Source organism: Pezoporus occidentalis, unplaced genomic scaffold, assembly GCF_034315485.1.
Source record: "Pezoporus occidentalis ecotype Australia unplaced genomic scaffold, CSIRO_AGI_Poc_V1 ctg2, whole genome shotgun sequence".
NCBI classification, from domain to species: Eukaryota; Metazoa; Chordata; class Aves; order Psittaciformes; family Psittacidae; genus Pezoporus; species Pezoporus occidentalis.
Window position 1 is genome coordinate 20,537,796 of NW_026913855.1, and position 21,720 is coordinate 20,559,515.

The window sequence follows — 21,720 nt, forward strand, 5'->3', positions numbered from 1 at the left end:
GCATGACAAGTCAGCTTTGCCTCACCTGCCCTGTGTGTGTGCAGGTTGTGAGCAGCAGTCTGTGACACTCGAGGTGTGCAGTCTGAGGCCTCCTGAAGTTGGGTCAGAGGAGCCACCTCTGGAGAACATGCCTGAAGAGCAGGTGGAAGCTATACTAGGCGCTGTTTTAATCCAAGACTCAATGTGCATGTAGAAGGTGGTGGTGGGGGGTGTGGGGTGGGTTCAGGGCTAGCACTCACGTTGCAGCCAGTGCAGGCAGCCCCAGAAACCACATAGAGGGCTGTGAAGGAGAAGCAAAGGTTTGGGGTCAGGCACCCAGTTGAGGCTCAGCCCAGGAATGTCTATACCTCAATCCTTTTTCTTTTCAGCCGCAGATCACATACGTTGTGCGCAGGTGGCTGTGCATCAAACAGTTCAGCATTGCTGTTGCTGGAGTGAGAGGTGCTGTGCCCTGATGGTCATCAGCCATCAGGGATGTTCAGTTTCTGAACTGGGGCTGGATCCTGTGCACCTTGGCTCCTCACCGGTCTTCCCAGTCCTCCACTTGTGGAGGCCCCAGGATACCAGAGAAGAAATGGTGCTGACATCTGCTGGTTATTACTCAGATGCTGGTATACCAGTAGCACATAATGTCCTTTCTGAACGATAGACAAATGGTCCAACAGCTCTCAACATCATCAAACGCACTGCAAGGTTTAGCTTCTCTTGTCTTTCCTGGTCTTTATTGGTGGCATCTCCAGCTATAACTTGGTTTCCTAATTTGCTGGTTTTCCCTCTTCTAAATTAAGATGATAGAATTTACTGTAATTTATGATATTTTCATGTCTGCGCACATGATTAACAACCAAGGTTTCCTTAAAAAATCTTAGAGATACTCTTTTGCTCAGAAGGATTGGAGCCTTGAGAGAGTGTGTGTCTATGTCTGATAAGCCTCTTGAAATGAATAGTTAACTTCGTAGATGCCTAGTGACAAAAATTACTGATATACATTTGGCTGACTTCAATGCCAACAGTTGAACACATCCATACATGTCCTTGATGTCAGATGTGCTTCTCAAAATGCATTCAAAAGCAACAGGCTAGTTTAGGTACTGGAGAATTACATTCTTGGGGCAGTCCTGAATACTTCCCTGTGGGCATCTGCAGGAGAAAGTGTACTTGTGTCAAGCAAGGGAGACTTGTCAGGCCTGTGCAGGTTTGATTTTGAGAATGAAGTGTCACAGAAGGCAGAGCTGAAGCTGTAGCAAAGCGCTAGGTTAGGAAAGAACTTCCCTGAACAGTTGCATTCCTTCTAAATTAAAAGCAGAAGCTTATGCTGTGATGCCACCTATGGGACTTCTGTGGGGAGCCCTAGCCACAGTGTTTATGTTTTTAATCTTACGGTTGCAGTTTGGTTTTAAAACCACAAGGACACAGTGTCCCCCAGAGTCTACCAAAATAAATGTTTGCCACGCTGTACCTAGCTATTTCTGTACGTAATTTCAGGAAAGTTATATTCCTTCTCAGAAACTCTGGTATACTGCCTTCAGCAAATACCAACCTGAGCCAAACACCTCATACAGCTTATGAATGGCTTTCAGTCCTGTTAACAGTCCACAGAAGCATTTCTAAAAAGACCCTTAGCACATACTAGATGTTTTGTTAAAAAAAATAAATCATCAAGTTAGTACAATCTACAAAAAATCTTTTGAGTTACTGAAGCCAAACCGGCAGGAATTCTGAACCTGTGAATCTGATGCATGTTTTGGAGAGGATTTCCGTATCATTTTTGTAACACGTTTGCAACACACTTTCTTCAGTCACAGAAGAAATGTTGCTAAATTTTGGCTTGCATTCCCGAAGTGATACACAGAGCTCCTGTTCAAGTCGAGCACTACTGGATATTTAGCAGCTTTTATTCCGGCAAGTAGGGACTGCACAAATTCAACCTTCTTGCTGAGTGACATTTTTTTTTCCCTAAGGTGTCAAATACCTGCCTGGTGGATCCCACAGCACAGTGGGGTGGCTGCAGGTAGATGGGATGCACAAAGTAAAACATGTCAAAGATGTATTGATTAAGTGATACGTGTTGCTGCAATGGGATTAATTGATCTGGAATTAACTTGCAAAGAGAAGATATGGCATGGATTAGAACTTCAAATACTGGAGATAGCCACATTTAAAAAAAGCAGAATAATCGAGGAGACCAGGAAAATGGTTAGCATATATAGTGCTACTTTTCAGCTACTCAGAGCTTTATTACAGAATCATTGAATAGTTGAGGTGGGAAGAGACTTCTTCAGATCATGCTGCCATTGCCTTCATCTGGATCAGTTCGTGTCTGACGTACATCACTACTGTACAAACGAAACTCAGGTGACCTGTTCAGTTTTGGAAATGCTGTTATGGCTTTGAGAACAAGTACTGAATAATTAGTTCATTTCCAGAGTTTGTTCCAAGTGATGTTAACTCAGTCTCCTATTAATGTGGGTATTTTATAGTTTTTCTTTGTTGAGTGCCATTATCAGTGTGTGTCTTCTAACTGTGTAACAGAAAATGAGTAAGAAGCATAATGGATCATGAGTTACACCATCGGAGCAGGAAGGGTCACAGTAACTGGTAACATTTTGTGCTTCAAGCAGTGCTTCTGTTCTACGCATATCCGTGGTGTGGCAGCAACGATACGAGGAGTTCAAAGAGAATTTCTGATTGTCTGGCCCTTGCACACACCCTTGTTGTTTGTGAAGTTTTTTAAACACTTGCCAAGAGTAACTGCTCTCCATGAATATCACGGAAGCATATTATCAGGTTGCAATCAGGCCCTTGCCTATTTTTGAGTATGCTTAAGCCTGGCTAAAAATTGGTCTAAGAATAGTGAAAAGCATTGTGGTAGATTAGGTAGATAGGCAGACAGACATGCACTGGAGATACGCTATTTCTGAGGTCAATGAGAGCAGCTCTCCTTTGACCAGGTGACCAGACAGGCATTCCATCTTTCTTACCCTGTAATGCATTTTCAAAATACATCAGATGACTCATCCTGAAAATGCTTATTTCTCTCCATGAGCAGTATTGGAGCCATAGGTGGTTCATTCAGCCACAGGCCGTTATGATTTGTATAGCTAAACAGTAAGCAGGTTAACCCAACTTCAGGTTCAACTATGCTACTAGAAAGCATTTGATGACTGAAAGAGAAGTTCACCTCAGACTTGCAGAATGGCAACCGTTATGAAAGAAAAGTAATGACAAAATAATGGGGTAACATAATTTGGTATCGTACAGTCAAGACTGCTAGCAGTTTTTGCATCACAACTAACTAACCTGAGAAACTTGTAACACAGCTCCCCACTGCATCCTATTACTTGCCGTGTTACTAAAGCTACAAAATTCTGTTGTCATTGGTGCTGCCTCACTCTTCCATCTCCCAGAAAATGGGTGAGAAGTCCTTGCTTGAGCTTGCTGGTGATGGTGCACCCCCATCACATCGCATATGGATGGAGATAGTTCCTATCTCTCTCTCCTGCGGGCATTCTGTTTAATGGTTTTATTACTCTGACTTTTTCTGCCTGTACAGCTTTAAAGCTAGGAAGGCAATATTTCATAATTAGTATGTTTTGAGGTATGATTATAGACCATAATTACACTTGCTTTGGCTGAAGAGGTAAACATGGGTGAGATTGTGATTGGGGTGCTTAGACAGGGTCATAACTCTCTATTCCCTGTTAGTAGCATGGTGGTCATTAGTTGTAAAATAGTGAGAGCAAACCTTATACTACAACACAAGAAGTAGGTATCTGTGACTGCAATACCATGTTTTATATACATTACAGCTTGATGGCTCGGTTGAGCTAAACTCTGGAAGAGAGTTTGGATATCTAACTGAATTCCTTTTTTTTTTTTTCTTCACAGAGTATGGTAAGCACGGGAAGTCTACATCTGGGATCAGAATTCAAACAATGTTGTGAAACCACGGCAGTTGTTTCACTTGGAGGAAGGGAAAAAAAGCCCCAACAACAGAAAGGCAAAACTTGGAGAACTTCATTTGTGACTTCAGATGTGGGATTCCACAGTAGAATATGCCGTAACATGCAACCAGATACCTTAACAATGCTAACTTACATTGCAGTTTGGAGGTAAGACAGGTATTTTCCTTCCAGTTTAATATTCTGCAGTTTTCAAATCAGTTTAATGGGACATCATAGGAAGAGAGCTGCTGCAGTAACACAACACTTCTGTATACACTAGTGTGTGCACAATTAAAAAGGTAGCACTCATACATGGCACATACATAAGCGATGTCCATTAATTATGCTGTAGCATCAGGTTAGTTAACTCATGTAAGACAAAGTAATGGAGCACACAGATGTATGCTCATCAGAGGAGTGCACTCTGTTGAGGAGAGGAGATCAGCAACCTCTGTTTTTAAAGAACATTTTTTTCTAAATTGTTATTAAAACCACATAGCCAAAGTTTTTGTAATTATTAGTGCTGTGTGAGAAAGGTTCGTTTGTACTGGCAAATAGATGTTCAAGTTGCAGCTGCTGCAATTAATGAAAGAATGAAAGGTGGAAATGATGGTGGGGAGCTGTGTGATGATGGAAGTTGTGGAAAGCTTTGAAGAATATGAAAAAGAGATAGCCATCAATTTTCATATTCTTAAAATGACTGTAATGAACCCTAAGAAAAAGTCTCCAGACTTTTCCAGCTGTGCCCATAGTCTTTCCTATGCTGCAACAAAACACACAGCAACAAGGAGGCGCGGTTAAGGAACGTGGCATATGATTTACTTCCACTTAGCAGCGCCAAGTGCACAACTCGGTGTTCACCATAAGCCAAAGGAACACTCAGCAATTCCAAGTAATATTTTTCTTTTAGGAAATAAAAGAATTGGCAGACTATCCTAGAAAATTCAGTTATAAAAGCTTTGTAAATGCCAGTTTATGTTTCTGTGGTGGTATCCTGTGCCTTTAGGAGAATCAAGTTTCAATCCAATGAGATTTGTGAAAACAGGGAAACTAAACCTACTGGTTTTCCATTGCACAGAGAATCATAGAATCATAGAATAGTTAGGGTTGGAAGGGACCTTAAGATCATCGAATTCCAACCCCCTGCCATGGGCAGGGACACCTTACGCTAAATCATATCACCCAAGGCCTCGTCCAACCTGGCCTTGAACACTGCCAAGGATGGAGCATTCACAACCTCCCTGGGCAACCCATTCCAGGGCCTCACCATCCTAACAGGAAAGAATTTCCTCCTTATATCCAATCTAAACTTCGCCTGTTTAAGTTTGAACCCGTTACCCCTTGTCCTTTCACTACAGTCCCTAATGAAGAGTCCCTCCCCAGCATCCCTATAGGCCCCCTTCAGATACTGGAAGGCTGCTGTGAGGTCTCCAAGCAGCCTCTTCTTCTCCAGGCTGAACAGCCCCAACTTCCTCAGCCTGTCTTCATACGGGAGGTGCTCCAGTCCCCTGATCATCCTCGTGGCCCTCCTCTGGACTTGTTCCAAGAGTCCCATGCCCTTTTTCTGTTGAGGACACCAGAACTGCACACAATACTCCAGGTGAGGTCTCACAAGAGCAGAGTAAAGGGGCAGGATCACCTCCTTTGACCTGCTGGTCATGCTCCTTTTGATGCAGCCCAGGATACGGTTGGCTTTCTGGGCTGTGAGCACACACTGAAGCCGGCTCATGTTCATTTTCTCATCAACCAACACCCCCAAGTCCTTCTCTGCAGGACTGCTCTGAATCTCTTCTCTGCCCAACCTGTAGCTGTGCCTGGGTGTGGGACCTTGCACTTGTCATGGTTAAACTTCATGAGGTTGGCATCAGCCCACCTCACAAGTGTGTCAAGGTCCCTCTGGATGGCATTCCTTCCCTCCAGCGTATCAACCGAACCACACAGCTTGGTGTTACCGGCGAACTTGCTGAGGGTGCACTCAATCCCACTGTCCATGTCAGCGACGAAGATGTTGAACAACACCGGCCCGAACGCCGATCCCTGAAGGACACCACTCATTACTGGTCTCCAGCTGGACATTGAACCTTACTAAGCAGGTTCCTGAAGAGGCCAGAGTCTGCTCTTTTGAAGTCCAGGGCAGTGAGCTTGCTGCACGCTCTTCTCACTGTCCTGAGGATCTCAAATTCGAGCATCTCGTGATCGCTGCATCCAAGGCTGCCCTGGAGCGTCACATTTCCAATGAGCCCTTCCCTGTTGGTGAGCACAAGGTCAAGCACGGCACCTCTCCTTGTCGGCTCCTCTATTACTTGCAGAAGGAAGTTGTCTTCCACACAATCGAGGAACCTCCTGGATTGCTTGTGCCGGGCCGTACCGTCCTTCCAACAGATGTCAGGGTGGTTGAAGTCACCCATGAGAACAAGGCCCTGTGAGCGTGAGGCTTTTCCTATCTGTCTATGGAGTGCTTCATCCACAGGTTCTCCTTGGTCCGGCGGTCTGTAACAGATCCCCACAGTAATGTCTCCCATCTCTGTTCTCCCTTTGACCCTGACCCACAAACTCTTTGTGGACTGCTCACCTGTCCCCAGACAGAGTTCCATACTCTCCAGCCTATCCCTAACATAAAGGGCAACTCCCCCTCCCTCTCTGCCAGGCCTGCCTTTCCTAAAGAGCCTGTAACCTTCCATTCCAACACTCCAGTCATAGGAGCCATCCCACCGTGTTTCTGTGATTCCCATTATATCATACCCCTTAGACATGCACACATCTCTAATTCCTCTTGTTTGTTCCCCATGCTACGGGCATTTGTATAGAGGCATCTGAGCCGAGCTCCAACTGAAGCCAGCTCATTGGGTGGAGCGGCTGGGATATCTCCACATTGCTCTGAGCATTTATTATAGGTTCTGGCAACTGATTGGGTGTGTTGGGATGGAATGATGCCCCCCTCCCCCAACACATCTAGAGAAGGCCAGATCCGATAATATTTTAAAGACAATATTCTGTCCAACACTGTGGTTACTTCGCCACTGACAGTTCCTGTGCTGAGAACTGCAGAGGGTGCTACTGTTGATAAAAATCTGTGTAGCACAGCACTGGAATTAAGGATCCATGTTGTCTTGGACAATACTAGAAACATTCAGAGATCAAAGCCACAATTTCACTCCAAGTTACTTTGTCTTCCTGACTGTTCTAGTATGAGTTAAAAATACCATAGTGGTTTGTTTTTTTTCTCTAGTTTTGAAATGTGATTTGCATTTCTCACATCTTCTTTTTGATTCATCTAGGTCTTGACCTAGGTCTTAAAGCTGTGGTTCAGGGTCACGAGAAGTCTGTCGTTATGGGTATGAGCAGCATTTAAGAAAACATTCAGCTGCGAGGTACTGATCCAGAGTTTACATTGCCACTTCAAATGTGTTAAAAAATCAAAATGCACGCAGCCTAACAGATTTAACACATGCTCAGAGAATGTGATTATGACAGCATTTGTTTTCCAGCATAAAAACCAGACAGGCTGCTCCCTGTATCTTGTATTGTGGCCACTTCTGATGTGCCTACTTCTGATCTGGATGAAGTTGGTGCTCAGATCAGCTGGGGGTACACCCAGCCATTGCTAATGACAGTACAGCCACAGCCTTGCTGGCAGCAGCTCCATTTCTGTACGGAGTTAATGGCTGCAAATAGTTAAACTTACTTTCTTATGGCAGAGGAACTGAACTTCTGGGGGCTGATAGCTGTTCCTGACCAATGTCAGCACTCATGCTGGTACTTGGAAGCGGCTCTAATTATCCTGACCAGGAGGGACTGGAGTGTAGCTAACTCAGAGCAAAATGAGCTGCTGCTAATGGGTGCACCTCAGAACACAGAAACCCAGAGACATCTGTTTCATCTTTTTGCACTCCTATAGCTAAACAATGCCACATATACACAGCATAACAAATCAAACAGTTTGATCCTGCATCTTTAATTGCAATTTGTACTTGGAATCTAAATTTAAAACTATTATTACTCTCTAGGATTATTCAGAAGTGTTTTAGAAGACTGCTAGCTTAGAAGGAGAATCGGAACTGAAAAAAAAACAAATTGAAAACCTATGCATATATTGCAGCTGATGCTGCAATCCAACCACAAAGTTGCAAACTGAAGAACCCTGCCAAATACAATGGAAAGCCTGTGCCAAAACAGAAGGGTGGTTCTTTACAGCAAGAATCTATAGGGTTATTAAGTACTGTCAGAGCTACATAACCATCAAAAGCCTTTGGCTCAGGTTCCTCTTCTTACTGGACCTGGCCAAATGAAACAGAACCTAGATTTTAAGGAAGGCAAATCAGAAAATATTCTTGGGGGAGAATAAATACATTTTGTTTTAAGATGGAACAGGTAGTAATACAGCAAATTGGGAAGTCATTTAAAGGTTCATAGATATGTTATATATAGCTAGAAATAATCAGCACAGTTCTGATCATCTAATGAAAAATTTAAGGTAACAATCTTTCTTTATATAAACGATAAGGTTTCTGCATTATTTCATGAGTTCTTGCATCCTCAGGAAAAGGCTATCCTTTATGTTTTATTCTCCTTTATGTCCCAGAAACTGCAAGGAGAAACCCACCCTTTTATGTGAGCTCTCACTTTTAAGCATTTTACTGCTGCCCTTTGGGTAAGTCTCCTTCACGATACCTAGCATGAATATGTGTTTGAATATGTAACTTTGTTCATGTTGAAGAATGCAGAAGGGGGAATGTCACTGTATAGCAGTTTGTAGCAGCGATGTGCTAAAGCTACATGTACTAAAAATAACATGGATCTATTTCTAAGTAACAGTAGCCCATAGTTTGAGAATAATGGACTAATGTAAAGGTTTGACCTCCTCCACTCTCTCCCAGAGAGCACTGGAGACTCTAAGTAGAAGATAAAGAACTTATTGATCATAAAAGCTGTTGCTATGTTATGCTTGCAGAAATCTTATTTTAAATCATTCAAAATTTAAATAAAACTTAGTGTATTTAAATATATTCTAAAGGATTTAATGTATATGTTATGAAAAAGGTTGTCTGAAATGGGAAATATTAGTTATTTTATATGTCATTTTGAGAACAAATGAATCAGTGTTTGTAAGATCTGAAAATGATTTAATAAGCTAAAAATTTCCATGTACTGCAATTAGAAGTATTTCTTTAATCATAGAACCTTAGCTGAGGTTGGAAGGGACCTCAGGGCATCTGGTCCAACCTTTCAGTGCTTTATCTAGAACTTTGTCCAGTCGCATCATGAAAACGGCCAGTTATGGGGGACTTCACCACATCCCTGGTGATTGATTGTTCTCACTGTATAAAGTTCATTTCTTAAGATGAAGTGCACATCCTTTTCTCCATTTAGCAGTGTATGTACAAAGCCCATTAAAGTTAAGACATGTTTTGCACTATTAATGTCACCTTTGCTTTCATACCATACTGGTCATACTCAACCAGTCTCCAGTAATGCAAATGTTGGTAGTATTATATTTGTATAGACTGATCAGCTTCAAGTATAATAACTGAATCTTTGGCAAAAGCTGAGGTACTACTTACTTAATGATAAAAGGGTATCATTTTTACTGTAGTAAAAAAGTGTCATAAACTGAGTAAAGATGTATAAAGAACACTTTCCTTTTCAGTCAAGATACATACATGCAAATCTCCACATTATGACCCTGGGTAAAGTAGCATAAAACTAGAGCATGAAAGAAGAGTGGGCTATGAAGTGACTGTGTGGTTGATTCAAAGTGATGATTTCATGGCCTCTTACAGAAATGACTATCATCACATGAGCAGAAAGCATAAGCCAGAAATCTCTTGTTCTTATTTGCTCTGACATTTGCCCCTGTGGCTGATCTACTCCTAGGGGCGTACACGCAGGCACTGCCGGCATCTCCGCTTTGCTGTCACCCTGTTGAAAAGAGCCAAACTAAACAAACTGAAGCATCTCTCTGGAGCCAGTTATTGACGCGAACTCTGGTTTTCAGTAGACAAGAAAGTAATGTTTTGTAAATGTTTCAGCTGGGTCCTTTTATAAAAGCAACAAACAGGCTTGTGCTGCTTTGAAGTGCCCTTGTGCTGTCTTCATTCCTTCTTAAGTGAACCCAGATTTACACACAGATGGTGATAGAACATCATTAGCACTTAAAGGAAAAGCACATCTGGAACCTCTATCAAATTTTGCCACCATTTGGTTCAAATTTCATACGTTGCAAGTAAAACTCCTTTGAGGTGGTCCAAGGTCTTGATAAAACCTAGAAAACACTGAAGTACTTCTGTTCATCCAGCAAGAAGAACTTAAGCCTTCTGCACTGTGGATGCTGGATTTGTGTCCAAGAAATTAGGAATATACAAAAATCTCACTGGTTCTGTACATATCTAATTTTAGCTAAATGCTAAGCAAGCTAACAACATGTTGAAGCTATGTACATTGGCTACATATTTGCTAATGACTGGAAAAAAATAAGGAATTCAATAAACCATCTGAATTGCTTGCAGTTTCTGAGAAATGATCTAAGCCATTTCAGCTCAAAAAGCTTTTCTGATGCATTCATTATACTCTTGTATCCAGGTTTCTAAAGAATTCACAGAGGAAAATTCAGAAACAGATGGATTATCAACATATTCAACAAAAGTTTTTTCTATCTAGACTTTGATGAGAATGTACGTGAGTCCTCCTGGAGTTATTTGGCAAGTACACTTCCAAAGATTGTCTGCATTTGTATTCTCCTACCAAAAGCACTCAAACTATACACAGAGTACAACTGTACCTAAAATATAAAACTGCTCGACTCACTAAGAGACAACAAACAACAGAGCTATGCTTAGAAAAGCAACTGATGGAGGTTTCAAGGAAACTCAGTCTGTCACCTTGCAGTTACACACATCTAGTCTCTCAGTTTGCTTTGGAGAAGGTTGAGCCTTAAAGTCTAGGTACAAACAAGGTAGTAATTCTCTCCGTAACGTTTGTGCAGATTTCCAGCTGTAGATGAGAGAAGTATCTATCTTCCAAATCAAAACTGAGGATGACTTGTTATCTTACCCAAGAGGGTTGCATAAAGACAGGTATGTTCTTCTTCTAAGTAGAGTCTGACACAGGTAGCATAAACTTACTTGCATGTGACACAGATCTGGTTATACAAACAAGCAAATCAACAAAACCCTAAGCCCCCCTCCCCTTTGAAATGTACTTTATTTGAAAACATTAAACTGTGTGTCACACATGTATGTAACTGCAGTTAGTTTTAAGTGTATTGCAGAATTCTCCAAAACTGCTTACATTAATATACAAGGATACATAACAAAGTGTTTTATTAAAATAAAAAGCTTTAATACTTTCGCATTTAAGATTTAGCAGAAAATAACTGCTACAAACATGCTACAACGACATACACTTTCAAAAAGTTTTCAGTGCTTTCTTTCAAAGTTCAGCATTTTGGTAAAAATAAGTTTTTCTGTATATACTTCAAAAGTTGGCTATCATAATACTGATATAAAATACTTCATGTAGACTAAGGTCAGGTGCATAAAATACAGTAAGTAATAAAACATACTGTTTGTATAAACATTTAAAGTATAAATTTCATTAGATAACATGCAAATACTGCAATATTTTAAATGGCACTTAAATATAGATACTGAGATTCTTTATAATTTTGCATCCAATATGAGTTTCTGAAATGTACAAAACTATAAAAAGAACATACTTCTTCACTGAAGTCAGGTACTAGTATAGAGCTTGATTGTCATTTTATGAGCACTGAGCCCAATGTCCTGTAAATCTTCACCAGTCCAGGTAAAGACGTCTACTGAAATAGGCCCACTGCTCATTAGTTTTCTTCATTATAAAATATGAAAACATATTTACATGAGAACAAACTCTTAAATTTTGGTAAGTAAGTAGCAGCAACTTGTTTCTTCCAAAAAATGATGTTTAAAATAGGTGCATGTTCTTTGTTGTCACTGTTACGCATCTAAATAATATAGAATTAACATTCTTCAATAAACTCAAAACACTGTTTTCTTCATTGCTGAGAAAAACCCCTGTAAGATCCCTTCTTGCACAAATCATAAGTCCGTAGTATCAGAACCTTCCAAAGTATTTTTGCTTCCAAGATGAATGGAAAACAATCTGATTGTGCTGAAACAGCCATCTGACTAGTAACCAATAAAAGAATAATCTTTTCAACATTATTCCAAATACAATAGTTCTTCATTGAAAAATATTAGTTCATGAAATCTTCTACAATTTTTGTTTCCTGGTTTAGTGACCAACAATTCTGAAAGTCCTTCACAATACAAAAAACTGCCATATTCATGCATTAAGCAGTTACATATAATATATTAATGCTGACAAAGTGAATAAAAGGCTTATGAACAGGGAGTGCAGAACTGGCACCACTTTAACAGAAGGAGAAGAAATGCTAAATGAAACTTGTACTTGAGATGCAATTAGAGCTGACAGTGGCACATGTGATGCTAATGTTGGACTGTCTGAATTTATCAGTGACTCTATCTTTTCTGCTTCTTTATTGCAGGCTTCAATCTAAGGAAACAAAGAAAAGGTTATTATTTCTCTTTTTGCCATGGAAGAACATATCCTCACTGGTTTTGCACAGGTTAACAAGCAGAAAGTAAAAAATTAATCAACAGTTCCAAGATGATAATAATGCAACACATAGGTAAGGCCTTCGTTCTATTGCTCGTAACTGCTCTTAAAATAATACTGTAAGAACTCTGAGCTGCATTTATTGGCTTACCTCTAGACTTGAGTAGCGTGAGCATTAGGTTTTTGTTTGCTAGCATGAACTAGCTATGACACAGCAAGCTGGGCAGCTTATCAGAATGTTATTTCCTTTTTAGTGTCGTAATAGCATTTTGGGATCTCCCAGCACTTTTTACCGTAAAATGGAAAGGAATATTAAATCCAGGATGGTCTCAGAGTAGTATTAACAGATCCTCTCTGGTATGAACAACTGCTTGACATCAAGATGCTTACAACATATTAATAAGATCAGTATACATGATGTGCTTCAGCCTAATATCACACATGCTTCAATCTACTTTAACCTTGACACCAGAGACAACCATTTCATATGCAAGTATACATTTAACATAATTAATATTCATGGAAGAGGCCAGTAAAGATATTTTATTTTTATCAGTTTATGTTTTCTGTTGTTTTTGCCATAGAAAGTTGAGGGTTCTGCATTTATTGATTTTAAAACAAAAATGATACTACTTTACCCTTGGCCTTCCTTCACCTCTCCCCTATAATTACCCACACTCAAAAGCCTCTTATGAGAAAAGCAGAATTCTCAAGACACATTTTACCACCCGTAACAGTAGCCACTCAGATTTGGGTCAACAGAGAAATCCCCTCAGATTCAGTACACAAAACCCCACACAATTTAAAACCTGCTATATTGAAAAATTGTGAAGTGTACACACATGAAAATGAAGTCCATGCTGGGTGAATAAAATAACATTGTTTACCTGCAGTGGTTTGGGGTTCTGATCCACAGGAATGATGAGAATCACAATTTCAGATTCTATACTTAAGTATCCAAACACATCACACTGTGGCACCGAGACATGCAGGCGGATTTTTTCAAGTATGTCAAGTACTGTTATAGGCTTTTTATTTGTTACCTGGAACAAAACAAACTACTTCATGCATGGTATCCGTTACAGCAGCTTGTACTCCCATGCTGGGAAACAAGAGGCAGAGCAGCCCTACCAGCTGGCACTCCTTTACCATCACAAGAACCCATTCCAAGAGCCACCAGAAATGAAGAGCTGTGGTTTTGTGAAGACATAGATACATCTATAAATATGGAAACATGGGACATTTCAACATCACTACGTAACTACTGGGTAAACACATTTTTTTCTTAAAATTCTCATCTCTGTTCTGCTGTCTGTATCTGACAGTTTGATTGTAGACGCTCAGTCTGTTAAAGGAATGCCACACCTTTACTCCAGGTCACTTCTGGATGTGTTTAACAATATAGATAGACATCAACACAAATACTTGTGACTTCCTGTCATCCTGTTGTGTTCTGTTTTCTAGCTTCAAGAAATCCATCCTTCTTACCCTACTGCAACTTTGTTTCTTTTAAGACCCCTGGTACAGGACCTTAACAAATGGAAAACTGGGAAATCCTATTAAGACTACATGAATCAAATTTGCAAGCTGTCACACAACACTTACATTTTTACCAGATCTTTGAGGGATTTGTGCGTCATAGCCCCATTAAAACGTAGTCTGACACTCTGACTGATTAGCAAATCCTGTTCAGTCTTAGAACAGAAGCACATGGATACTTCAAGGGTGATGGGTAATGTCAAACTTAGATTTTAATGTCTTAGGTCAGAAATCTAGTAGATCATATTAGCATTTCAGCAATCTCTATTTTTTTTTCTCTGTATAGATGCTGTCTTTTGTTTCCTGCTGTCTTTACAAAAAAGGCCAGAAGGGGGAAGGTTATGTAAAGGAGGGGGGAGGGAAGGGAAAAACGTCAATTTGTAGAACTTTTTTTCTCAAGTTTTTTCTCATATGAACCACCTGTCTGAACTAAGATAGGCATACAGCACTACTCCTTGCCTTCTTGGTTTGGTTAAAGTGTGTGTTAGCATTCCTAGCAATGATTTCATCTATCTGAGACTTAAACATCTCCAGTAGGATGGATGCATATGCTATATATACATACACTGTCAAAAGAAAGAGCTGCACACCAGTCCTGTAGCTTTATTGATGAAATCAGAGGAGATCAATGTTAGTAACATTAAATTAATGTAGACAAAAAAAGTATCGAATCTACTCAAATACACAGCTGAGTATTTTCTATGGTATTATTAGGAGATATTAGCTGGCTAGAATAACAAAGGCACAGAGCTTCTAACTCTCTAAGCTCAGGGTAGTGTCACACCAGGCAGTCTCTAGGTGGCTGTGACCAAGTTAGAGATGGTCTCTGGGGGCTTACTGGATGACCCCTGAATGAAGTTTTCAAAGGAGAAGGCTTCAATCAAACTTCAGTAACTTCTAGTATTTGCTAAGAGAATGCTGACTTGAATGAGAGATCACATATTTTACATGTAAAGAGATACATACGTTTATAGGAGTTCTGAAAACTTGAAGACTGTATTGTGGTGTTAGATGAGCAAGACGAGGAAGTCAGCAAGACTGCCCTGCCTCTCCTCCCTGAACTAGAGAGTCCAGCAGCATTCAGCTGGTGGAAACTACACTCCTGGGGGTGTTACAAGTCAGCTGAGCAAGCTGCTTGAATGGGAGCTAACTTGCTTTGAGCAGGGGGCAGGACTAAAATATCTCCAGGGGTCATGCTCAGGTTAAATTACTCTATGTTTTGACAGTTATCTCTACTTCTAAAGATACAAATTAATGTGATTTTATGCTGTTTTGGTGAAATTCTTTCTTGATATTTAAAAATTGTAAATTGTGCAGATGCAAGCATGAGTTATTTTGCTTTACTAGGCATGATCATATTACTCTATTTTGTTGTGATCGCATGCCAAAAATCAAGCATTCTGCTCTGTTCCATATACTGAATCATAAAAGCAGGGGTCAGTGAAGTGCAATCCTTTTATACACCATATGGGGAGTCTGTTGTGTAGCATGTTGTATTCACTTATCAACATGAGAGGTTTTCAGAAAGCAGCAATGAAGGGATGCTGTGTCTAACTTAAGGAGATGTTAAATTAAAATCGAGCATTTTAGTTGATGAGCAGCAAAATCAGTCACAGCTATCAAGGTAACCCAAAGAATGTAAACCAATCCAATTTAAAACATAGACAATGTCAGAACTAAGTTCCCTACATTAGGAAATAGTGAACTAGCAAAATAATCTTAACAGAAAGGCCATAAATAACAAGTATACGCTGTCTTTTACAGCCATGGGATAGATTCATTTCCCATCTCGTTTGTCTTTACTACTAGAAGACATTTAAATTGCAAACTTGAATGTGCTTGTTTGTGCCTACTCTTGTTTTGCTTTGCATTCTAATTCAATTTCTACACCTCAAATTGTGAAATAAAGTATAAACAGTATAAAGAAAAAAAAACCCAAACAGCAAATCACACACTACCTGCTGAAAAATAATTGGTTTTATAATGTGTTAGCTGTTCAGGAGAGAGTATACAGTAACTTGGCTTTTCCATGTACCATTTAACATGGGGCATGATAAACTACTTACCCTTGCAAAAGTATCCAGCTTGTCTTTGTCATATAAGATTCTCAGCATTCCAGCACAGAGTGGACAGCAGGCTCCTATGTGAATAAACAAAAATATCAGGAAAAAAAAAAAAAAGGAAACAGACTTCTCTTTCAGGTAAACAGAGGTCAATAATTAAATGTTAACTGAGAATGGAAATAGCAAAACTACCAATGCAAAGTAAATGTTTCAATTTGACAGCAGAATTGTGCTATTTCTAAGATTTTTTTTTTAACATTGAAAACATAACGCAAAAGCAATCACCTTTCAACACAGTTACGACTATCAACATGAAGCAACAGGGTGAATTTGCATTTGTTCAAAGAGGATACGTTACTGTAAGCTAAGAACCACAGGCACTTTGTGTGCAACAAGACAGGGATTTGTATGGATGCATGCAAATGCACCTACAGAAATAATTCAAGAGCTGAAATAGCTAGGACATGACAGCAACAATTATGCACATTGCAAACATTAATTTACGTAATGATACCATGTTGGTGATCAGAATATTTATAAAATAAGGAGGGAAAAATGTCTTGTCTGACAGATTTGTGTTTAACACAGAAGCATGTCCTATTTCTTCTACTGTCCTTCTCACCCTTTCAGAAACCAAAGGGCTAGTATTTCAACTTTCTACCATAACTGTGTATTTAATTTGCACTCCCCACTTATATGTAATTAACATTCACAGTGATTTTTACGATATTAAACATAATACCAAAGCATGAACATCCCTTTTCAAGCCTGTAAATGAGAAAAATGCATAAAACTCTTCAAAAACTAAGCTTGCTTTGCTCTGTGTATTATGTGTTGATAGTTACTGTTTCACAAAGGAAGTATTTGTGATAACAAAAAACCCCACAGTTCAGAAGAGCACAACTGCAGAACTATTCATACTGTTCCTCTTTCACAGCACTGTAAATACATATGGTATCTTACTCTGTCTTCTAATTAACTATCATCTTTGTTCTTCTGGGAACTGTATTGTGATGACAGTTTGGCATTCCAGTGTGGTATCTCTGCTGCCACTTATTAAAAATTACTCATTTGATTCCCAGTGACATTTTACCCTAGACACTACAGACGTCATTTGTTTTCCCCCAAACCATTCCTATGGGTACAGCTGCAAGTTTCTAGGCTGAAGGAGCATGGCTCCTAAAGCCAGGGCCTTTTCCCCTCAGAATTACTTGGATGAGTCCTTATACTGGCTTGTTCTAGCTGTAAGTGAAGATCTCTATTTCATCCTTTCTCTTAGAAGTCTCAAAGACATTATGGAACATAATATTTTAAAGCATAAGTTTTGTTCCAAATATACACCTGTTTATACACATAGCCTGGAGACTCCTACCTGCAGTAAACTTCAACAACAAATTAACATACCTGGTGCAATAACTGGTTTGCAGCCAGTAGCAGAAAGCTGGGGACATTTAACAAAGGCACACTCTGTATGAAAACTGTAGTCTGAGAGAACACCTACAGCCTGACAGTGTCCATAATAGTCAACAGCCACACGGTCAGAATAGGCAGCACAGACGCTGCTGTAGGTTTCGCCATTATGTCCACATACAGGTTCCACTGATTTGCAAAATGGCTGAAAAACACAGAAATGTTTCAAAGATCAATTTATTCATGCTATAGAAACTTCAGAGTAGTTTCAAAATTAGGAAAAACAAAGTTAATGGGAATTTGCTGCTAAGATGTCTGTCAAGCGTTCAAAAAAGTAGGAAATTAGCATAAATAATGTGCCAGTTTATGAATGGGTAATAAATGCAAAGAGTAAGTACTTAAAGGAGGTGACAGAAAAATGTAAGTTGGAATCTGTGAAACGTACAGTAAGACATGTTTTGGGAAACAACAATTTTTTTCTGTGTTTCTGCTTAAATAAAATGACCATTTAATCTACATTCACTTAAGTTAATCAGAGATTATTATAATTTGATTATGCAATAAAGTATATTTTATTCATGTACCAGTAAAACATTATTAATATTTTAATGTCTTATTAATAACTTACTTATGCCTTCCTCTCCATGTGTTTTTGTGTTCTTAAAATCTAGTGTGTGCATGTATTTCTAAGACATTGAGAAGCTATATTTACTTCAAAAGAGTAAGATCCATTGTAAGATACCTCTGTCAAAATATTTCTTATTAAGACCTTTACAGCTAAAAAATACACTTGTTATGTCCTTTTTCTCTCAGAAAAAGATATCTAGCATGTCATTCAACTCGCACACATGTAAAAATCTTAGAAAATAGTCATATAGTTTCTTCCCATCCTGCCTGTGCATATATATTAGTTCAACACATTGATTAGGTCAAATGCCAATAAACTTAAGCTTTTGAATATGGACAAAAGCAGACAGAATTGTTGACTCTTTGCAGACAAGGTATGTCTAGTTCTTTTGTCCAAAGTCTTGTGAAATGACAGAACTCATTCCATAATTTCTTGCTAAGGTCTAAATATTTTATTAAACTAATATTTCAGTAAGTCACCATAGCTATACAATTACTGTATATCCTCTAAAATAGTAAGACAGTTACAGTTTCTATGTTACACACCTAAGCTAACAACAAAACATACAGAGGACAAGTAACTGTGAGCACTCAAATACTTTCATCTTGCAGTCATCTTTCCTATAAAAGCAAGAGTGAAAACTTAAAGCTACTGGTGCCAAAAACTTCGTGAACATGGATACAACTAGACATACAGCTGCTGGAGAAAACACACAGCCATGCAATATTCCTTTGATTCTTACTGTTCAAGGGCTGAACATTCTCTGAGTATCTCATGAGATATCTGATGTGCAATGAGAAGAATTATCTGTACTTAACGAGGTTGCTGAAAAAGGGCAAGAAAAAGAAGGTATAAAGACAGAAAAGCAGAAACTAAAAGTGGGTTAAAAGAACAACAGCATTTATAATACAGAAAAAGCCTGAAAAAATGTTCTGTACTTAAAAGAATATCCATCAGCTGAGAACAAGAGAACATTTCAAATTAATCTCCATAATTTGAGAAAAACCTGGAGACACATCACCTATCAATGGTAAAGCCAGTAACTTTGAAAGAGTAGCTCCTGACTTGTAAAGTGACAGAACTAGCTTGTCTACTAACGGTGTAGGAAGTGGTGGGATAGAAGAAGTAAATCTAATCCTAATCTGTCTCAGGGATTAATATGAAGACTAATCCAATCCAGACAAAGTAAAGAAAGTATTACAGAATGCTTAGTTTCCAGCAAAACTTAGGTGTAAACAGATCCTGAACAATGACCTTGGTAAACCTGGGGCACAATCACACATAACGCTAAAGCCTGTCTATGACTGGGCATTAGTATTTATTTAAAACAAGTTCGAATTGGTAAAAACTAGCATTTAACTAACCAAGGAACTGTTCCAATTACTGCTAATGTATCTCAATGCAAACTTTAATAGTGAAAAATACAGGAAGACAATATAAATATCAGAGTATTATTCCCCAGAAAAATTACGTAAAGCTTGTGACTGGTTTTGAGATAACTGTTAACTAAAGCAGAGAAACAGCTGACAAAATTCTGAATTTTTTTTTTTTTTTTTTGGTACTAGTCAAGATTACATTTTTAAAGACTACTTTCAATGAAAACATTTTTGTAACGTATAAAACACAGCATATTTTGAACATTAAAGAACAGATGATTAGATATTTTTTGCTAGAACCGCTTCCTACCTGGCATGGTCCTCGGTATGCTAAAGTTTTTCCTTTTTGGTACAAAGTACACAAGTTATTGTATTCCACATTGTCTGTGTCACAAACAGGATCCCGTGTCTGGTCACAATTTAACTGCCTTGGCACACATTCATGCTGGCTACATTCAAACTTTCCAAAACTAGTCAGGCAAACTTGCTTCTTTGGTATGCACCTGCATAAAGTAATAATAACTTCATCTAAACATAAAACATTCATAAAACATTCTGAAAGGCCAATTTCAGGTCCCATCACAAAGCTGGAAATGGTTCACACCATGTTTAGTCAATGTATGTGAACACAACTGCAGATTCCTCTAAAATTTAACTTTCATACCAAGTATTTTTCAAAGGACTTTTTGAAAAGGCTTGGATAAACTTCTTTTCCTACTCCTAAGTTTCATTTTGTAAATGCATATTTAAGGAAAATTAGAGAAAACATAAAAACTGAATTGCAAGAGAAGGACATTATATTGCAGAGGTCAGGTTTCACCCTTCCTTGAGAAGGTAGTGAAAACAAGACAAGATCATATGCTTTCAATTACAAATATTAATTGGATTCTGGCTTTGTAGGTTAAGTACATTACATCACATCCAATGTTGGGGATGACTGCAAACAAATGGAAAAATCTAGTATTAACACCATTTTCTTTTATTTGGCATGTCATCCCTCTCAAGCCTTCACAGATAAGAGCAATAAACAGTAGAAATTCTTTCCCCTTTATATTGAAAATGTACCTTCCATAGTCTTATCTGCAAAAAAATTGCCATATGCCCTGGAAGACGTCCCCCTGCTAGAGAAATGCCAGCCAATAGTGTTTGATGAATAGACTGATGAAAGGCCAAATGGCATTTTTAACAATCTCCTTCTCCTGTGTGTAACAACAATGCTACCACTGGATTACTTTTTCCAAGCACTGCTGGCCTCTGTATTACACATATTCCTTTTATATTAGAGAAGACTCAGAAATTCTGAGATTTAAACATTTTACAAGTAGAATCTATTTAAGATCTTACATTCCAAGTGCTTCAGAGACACTTTAAAATGAGCATGTTTAGTTTACACTATGTTATCAGACTGACCCAGAAAACTTGTACAGTCCCTTACTGAAACCACAAAATGTGGTTCTAAGCAAAATGGTATTCTGCGACTGAAAATCTTCTCTGTATTTTCCAAATTAAAAATATAAAAGATAAAAAAGTATATATCCACAATGCAGCTTTGAAATTCCAATTTTTAATGCCGTAATGGCTACTACAGCTACAAAACTACAGTGGATTTGCTACAGTTTTCTGCACCAAAGAATTTAAAGTGCAGAAAGAGGAAAAAAATTTGCTATAATCGGTTTTCATGAAAGCACAGTATTACACAACTTCTTATGGTGGCTTGCTTTCAAAACAGAAAAATGTACAAATTCAAAGGAGACTGCAGTATTGCACAACACTGAGAAAATTGAAGACAGAGACCAAGATTATGAGCCACAGACTCTGATTTCTGTAAGAAAGGTCATACTTTCTTTTCTCAAAGTACATTAGGAGACACTAGTACAGAGCATTTTGTTTTAGCATGTCTATATGCATTTGACTTTTTCTGACATCAAAAAACAAGAAGCTATACAGACATAATTTTCAGAAGGTTCAATCTAATTAAAAGAAACTCAAGCATTCCAGAATGATTGGTATTTTCCTATTTTAGAAACCAGAAGCATGTACTCCAAGTCAGGTGTGGGGTTTTTTTTTTGTTTAGAAGAAGATGTGAACCAAAGGAGTAAAAAATACACATCCAGTTCAACAAAATTTGATTCTCCCACTTTTGA

General features: G+C 38.7%; 1 protein-coding gene and 1 long non-coding RNA gene across 3 annotated transcripts in view; one reads left to right on the forward strand and one right to left on the reverse strand.

The window, feature by feature from the left end:
• Positions 1 to 3,763: 3,763 nt before the first annotated feature.
• Positions 3,764 to 13,500, forward strand: LOC134163339 (uncharacterized). Its single transcript, XR_009964703.1, has 3 exons — positions 3,764 to 4,112; positions 8,527 to 8,595; positions 12,490 to 13,500. It is a non-coding gene; the product is annotated as an uncharacterized LOC134163339 (long non-coding RNA).
• Positions 11,250 to 21,720, reverse strand: part of RECK (reversion inducing cysteine rich protein with kazal motifs) — a 49,114-nt gene continuing 38,643 nt past the window's right edge. For both annotated transcript variants that reach the window (XM_062618098.1, XM_062618099.1), the window contains 5 exons: positions 19,887 to 20,079; positions 17,567 to 17,777; positions 16,166 to 16,239; positions 13,448 to 13,603; positions 11,250 to 12,497 (listed from right to left, as the gene is read on the reverse strand). In XM_062618098.1, coding sequence (XP_062474082.1) covers positions 12,282 to 12,497; positions 13,448 to 13,603; positions 16,166 to 16,239; positions 17,567 to 17,777; positions 19,887 to 20,079 — 850 coding nt within the window. In that variant the 3' untranslated portion in view covers positions 11,250 to 12,281. The remainder of the gene's footprint in view (positions 12,498 to 13,447; positions 13,604 to 16,165; positions 16,240 to 17,566; positions 17,778 to 19,886; positions 20,080 to 21,720) is intronic.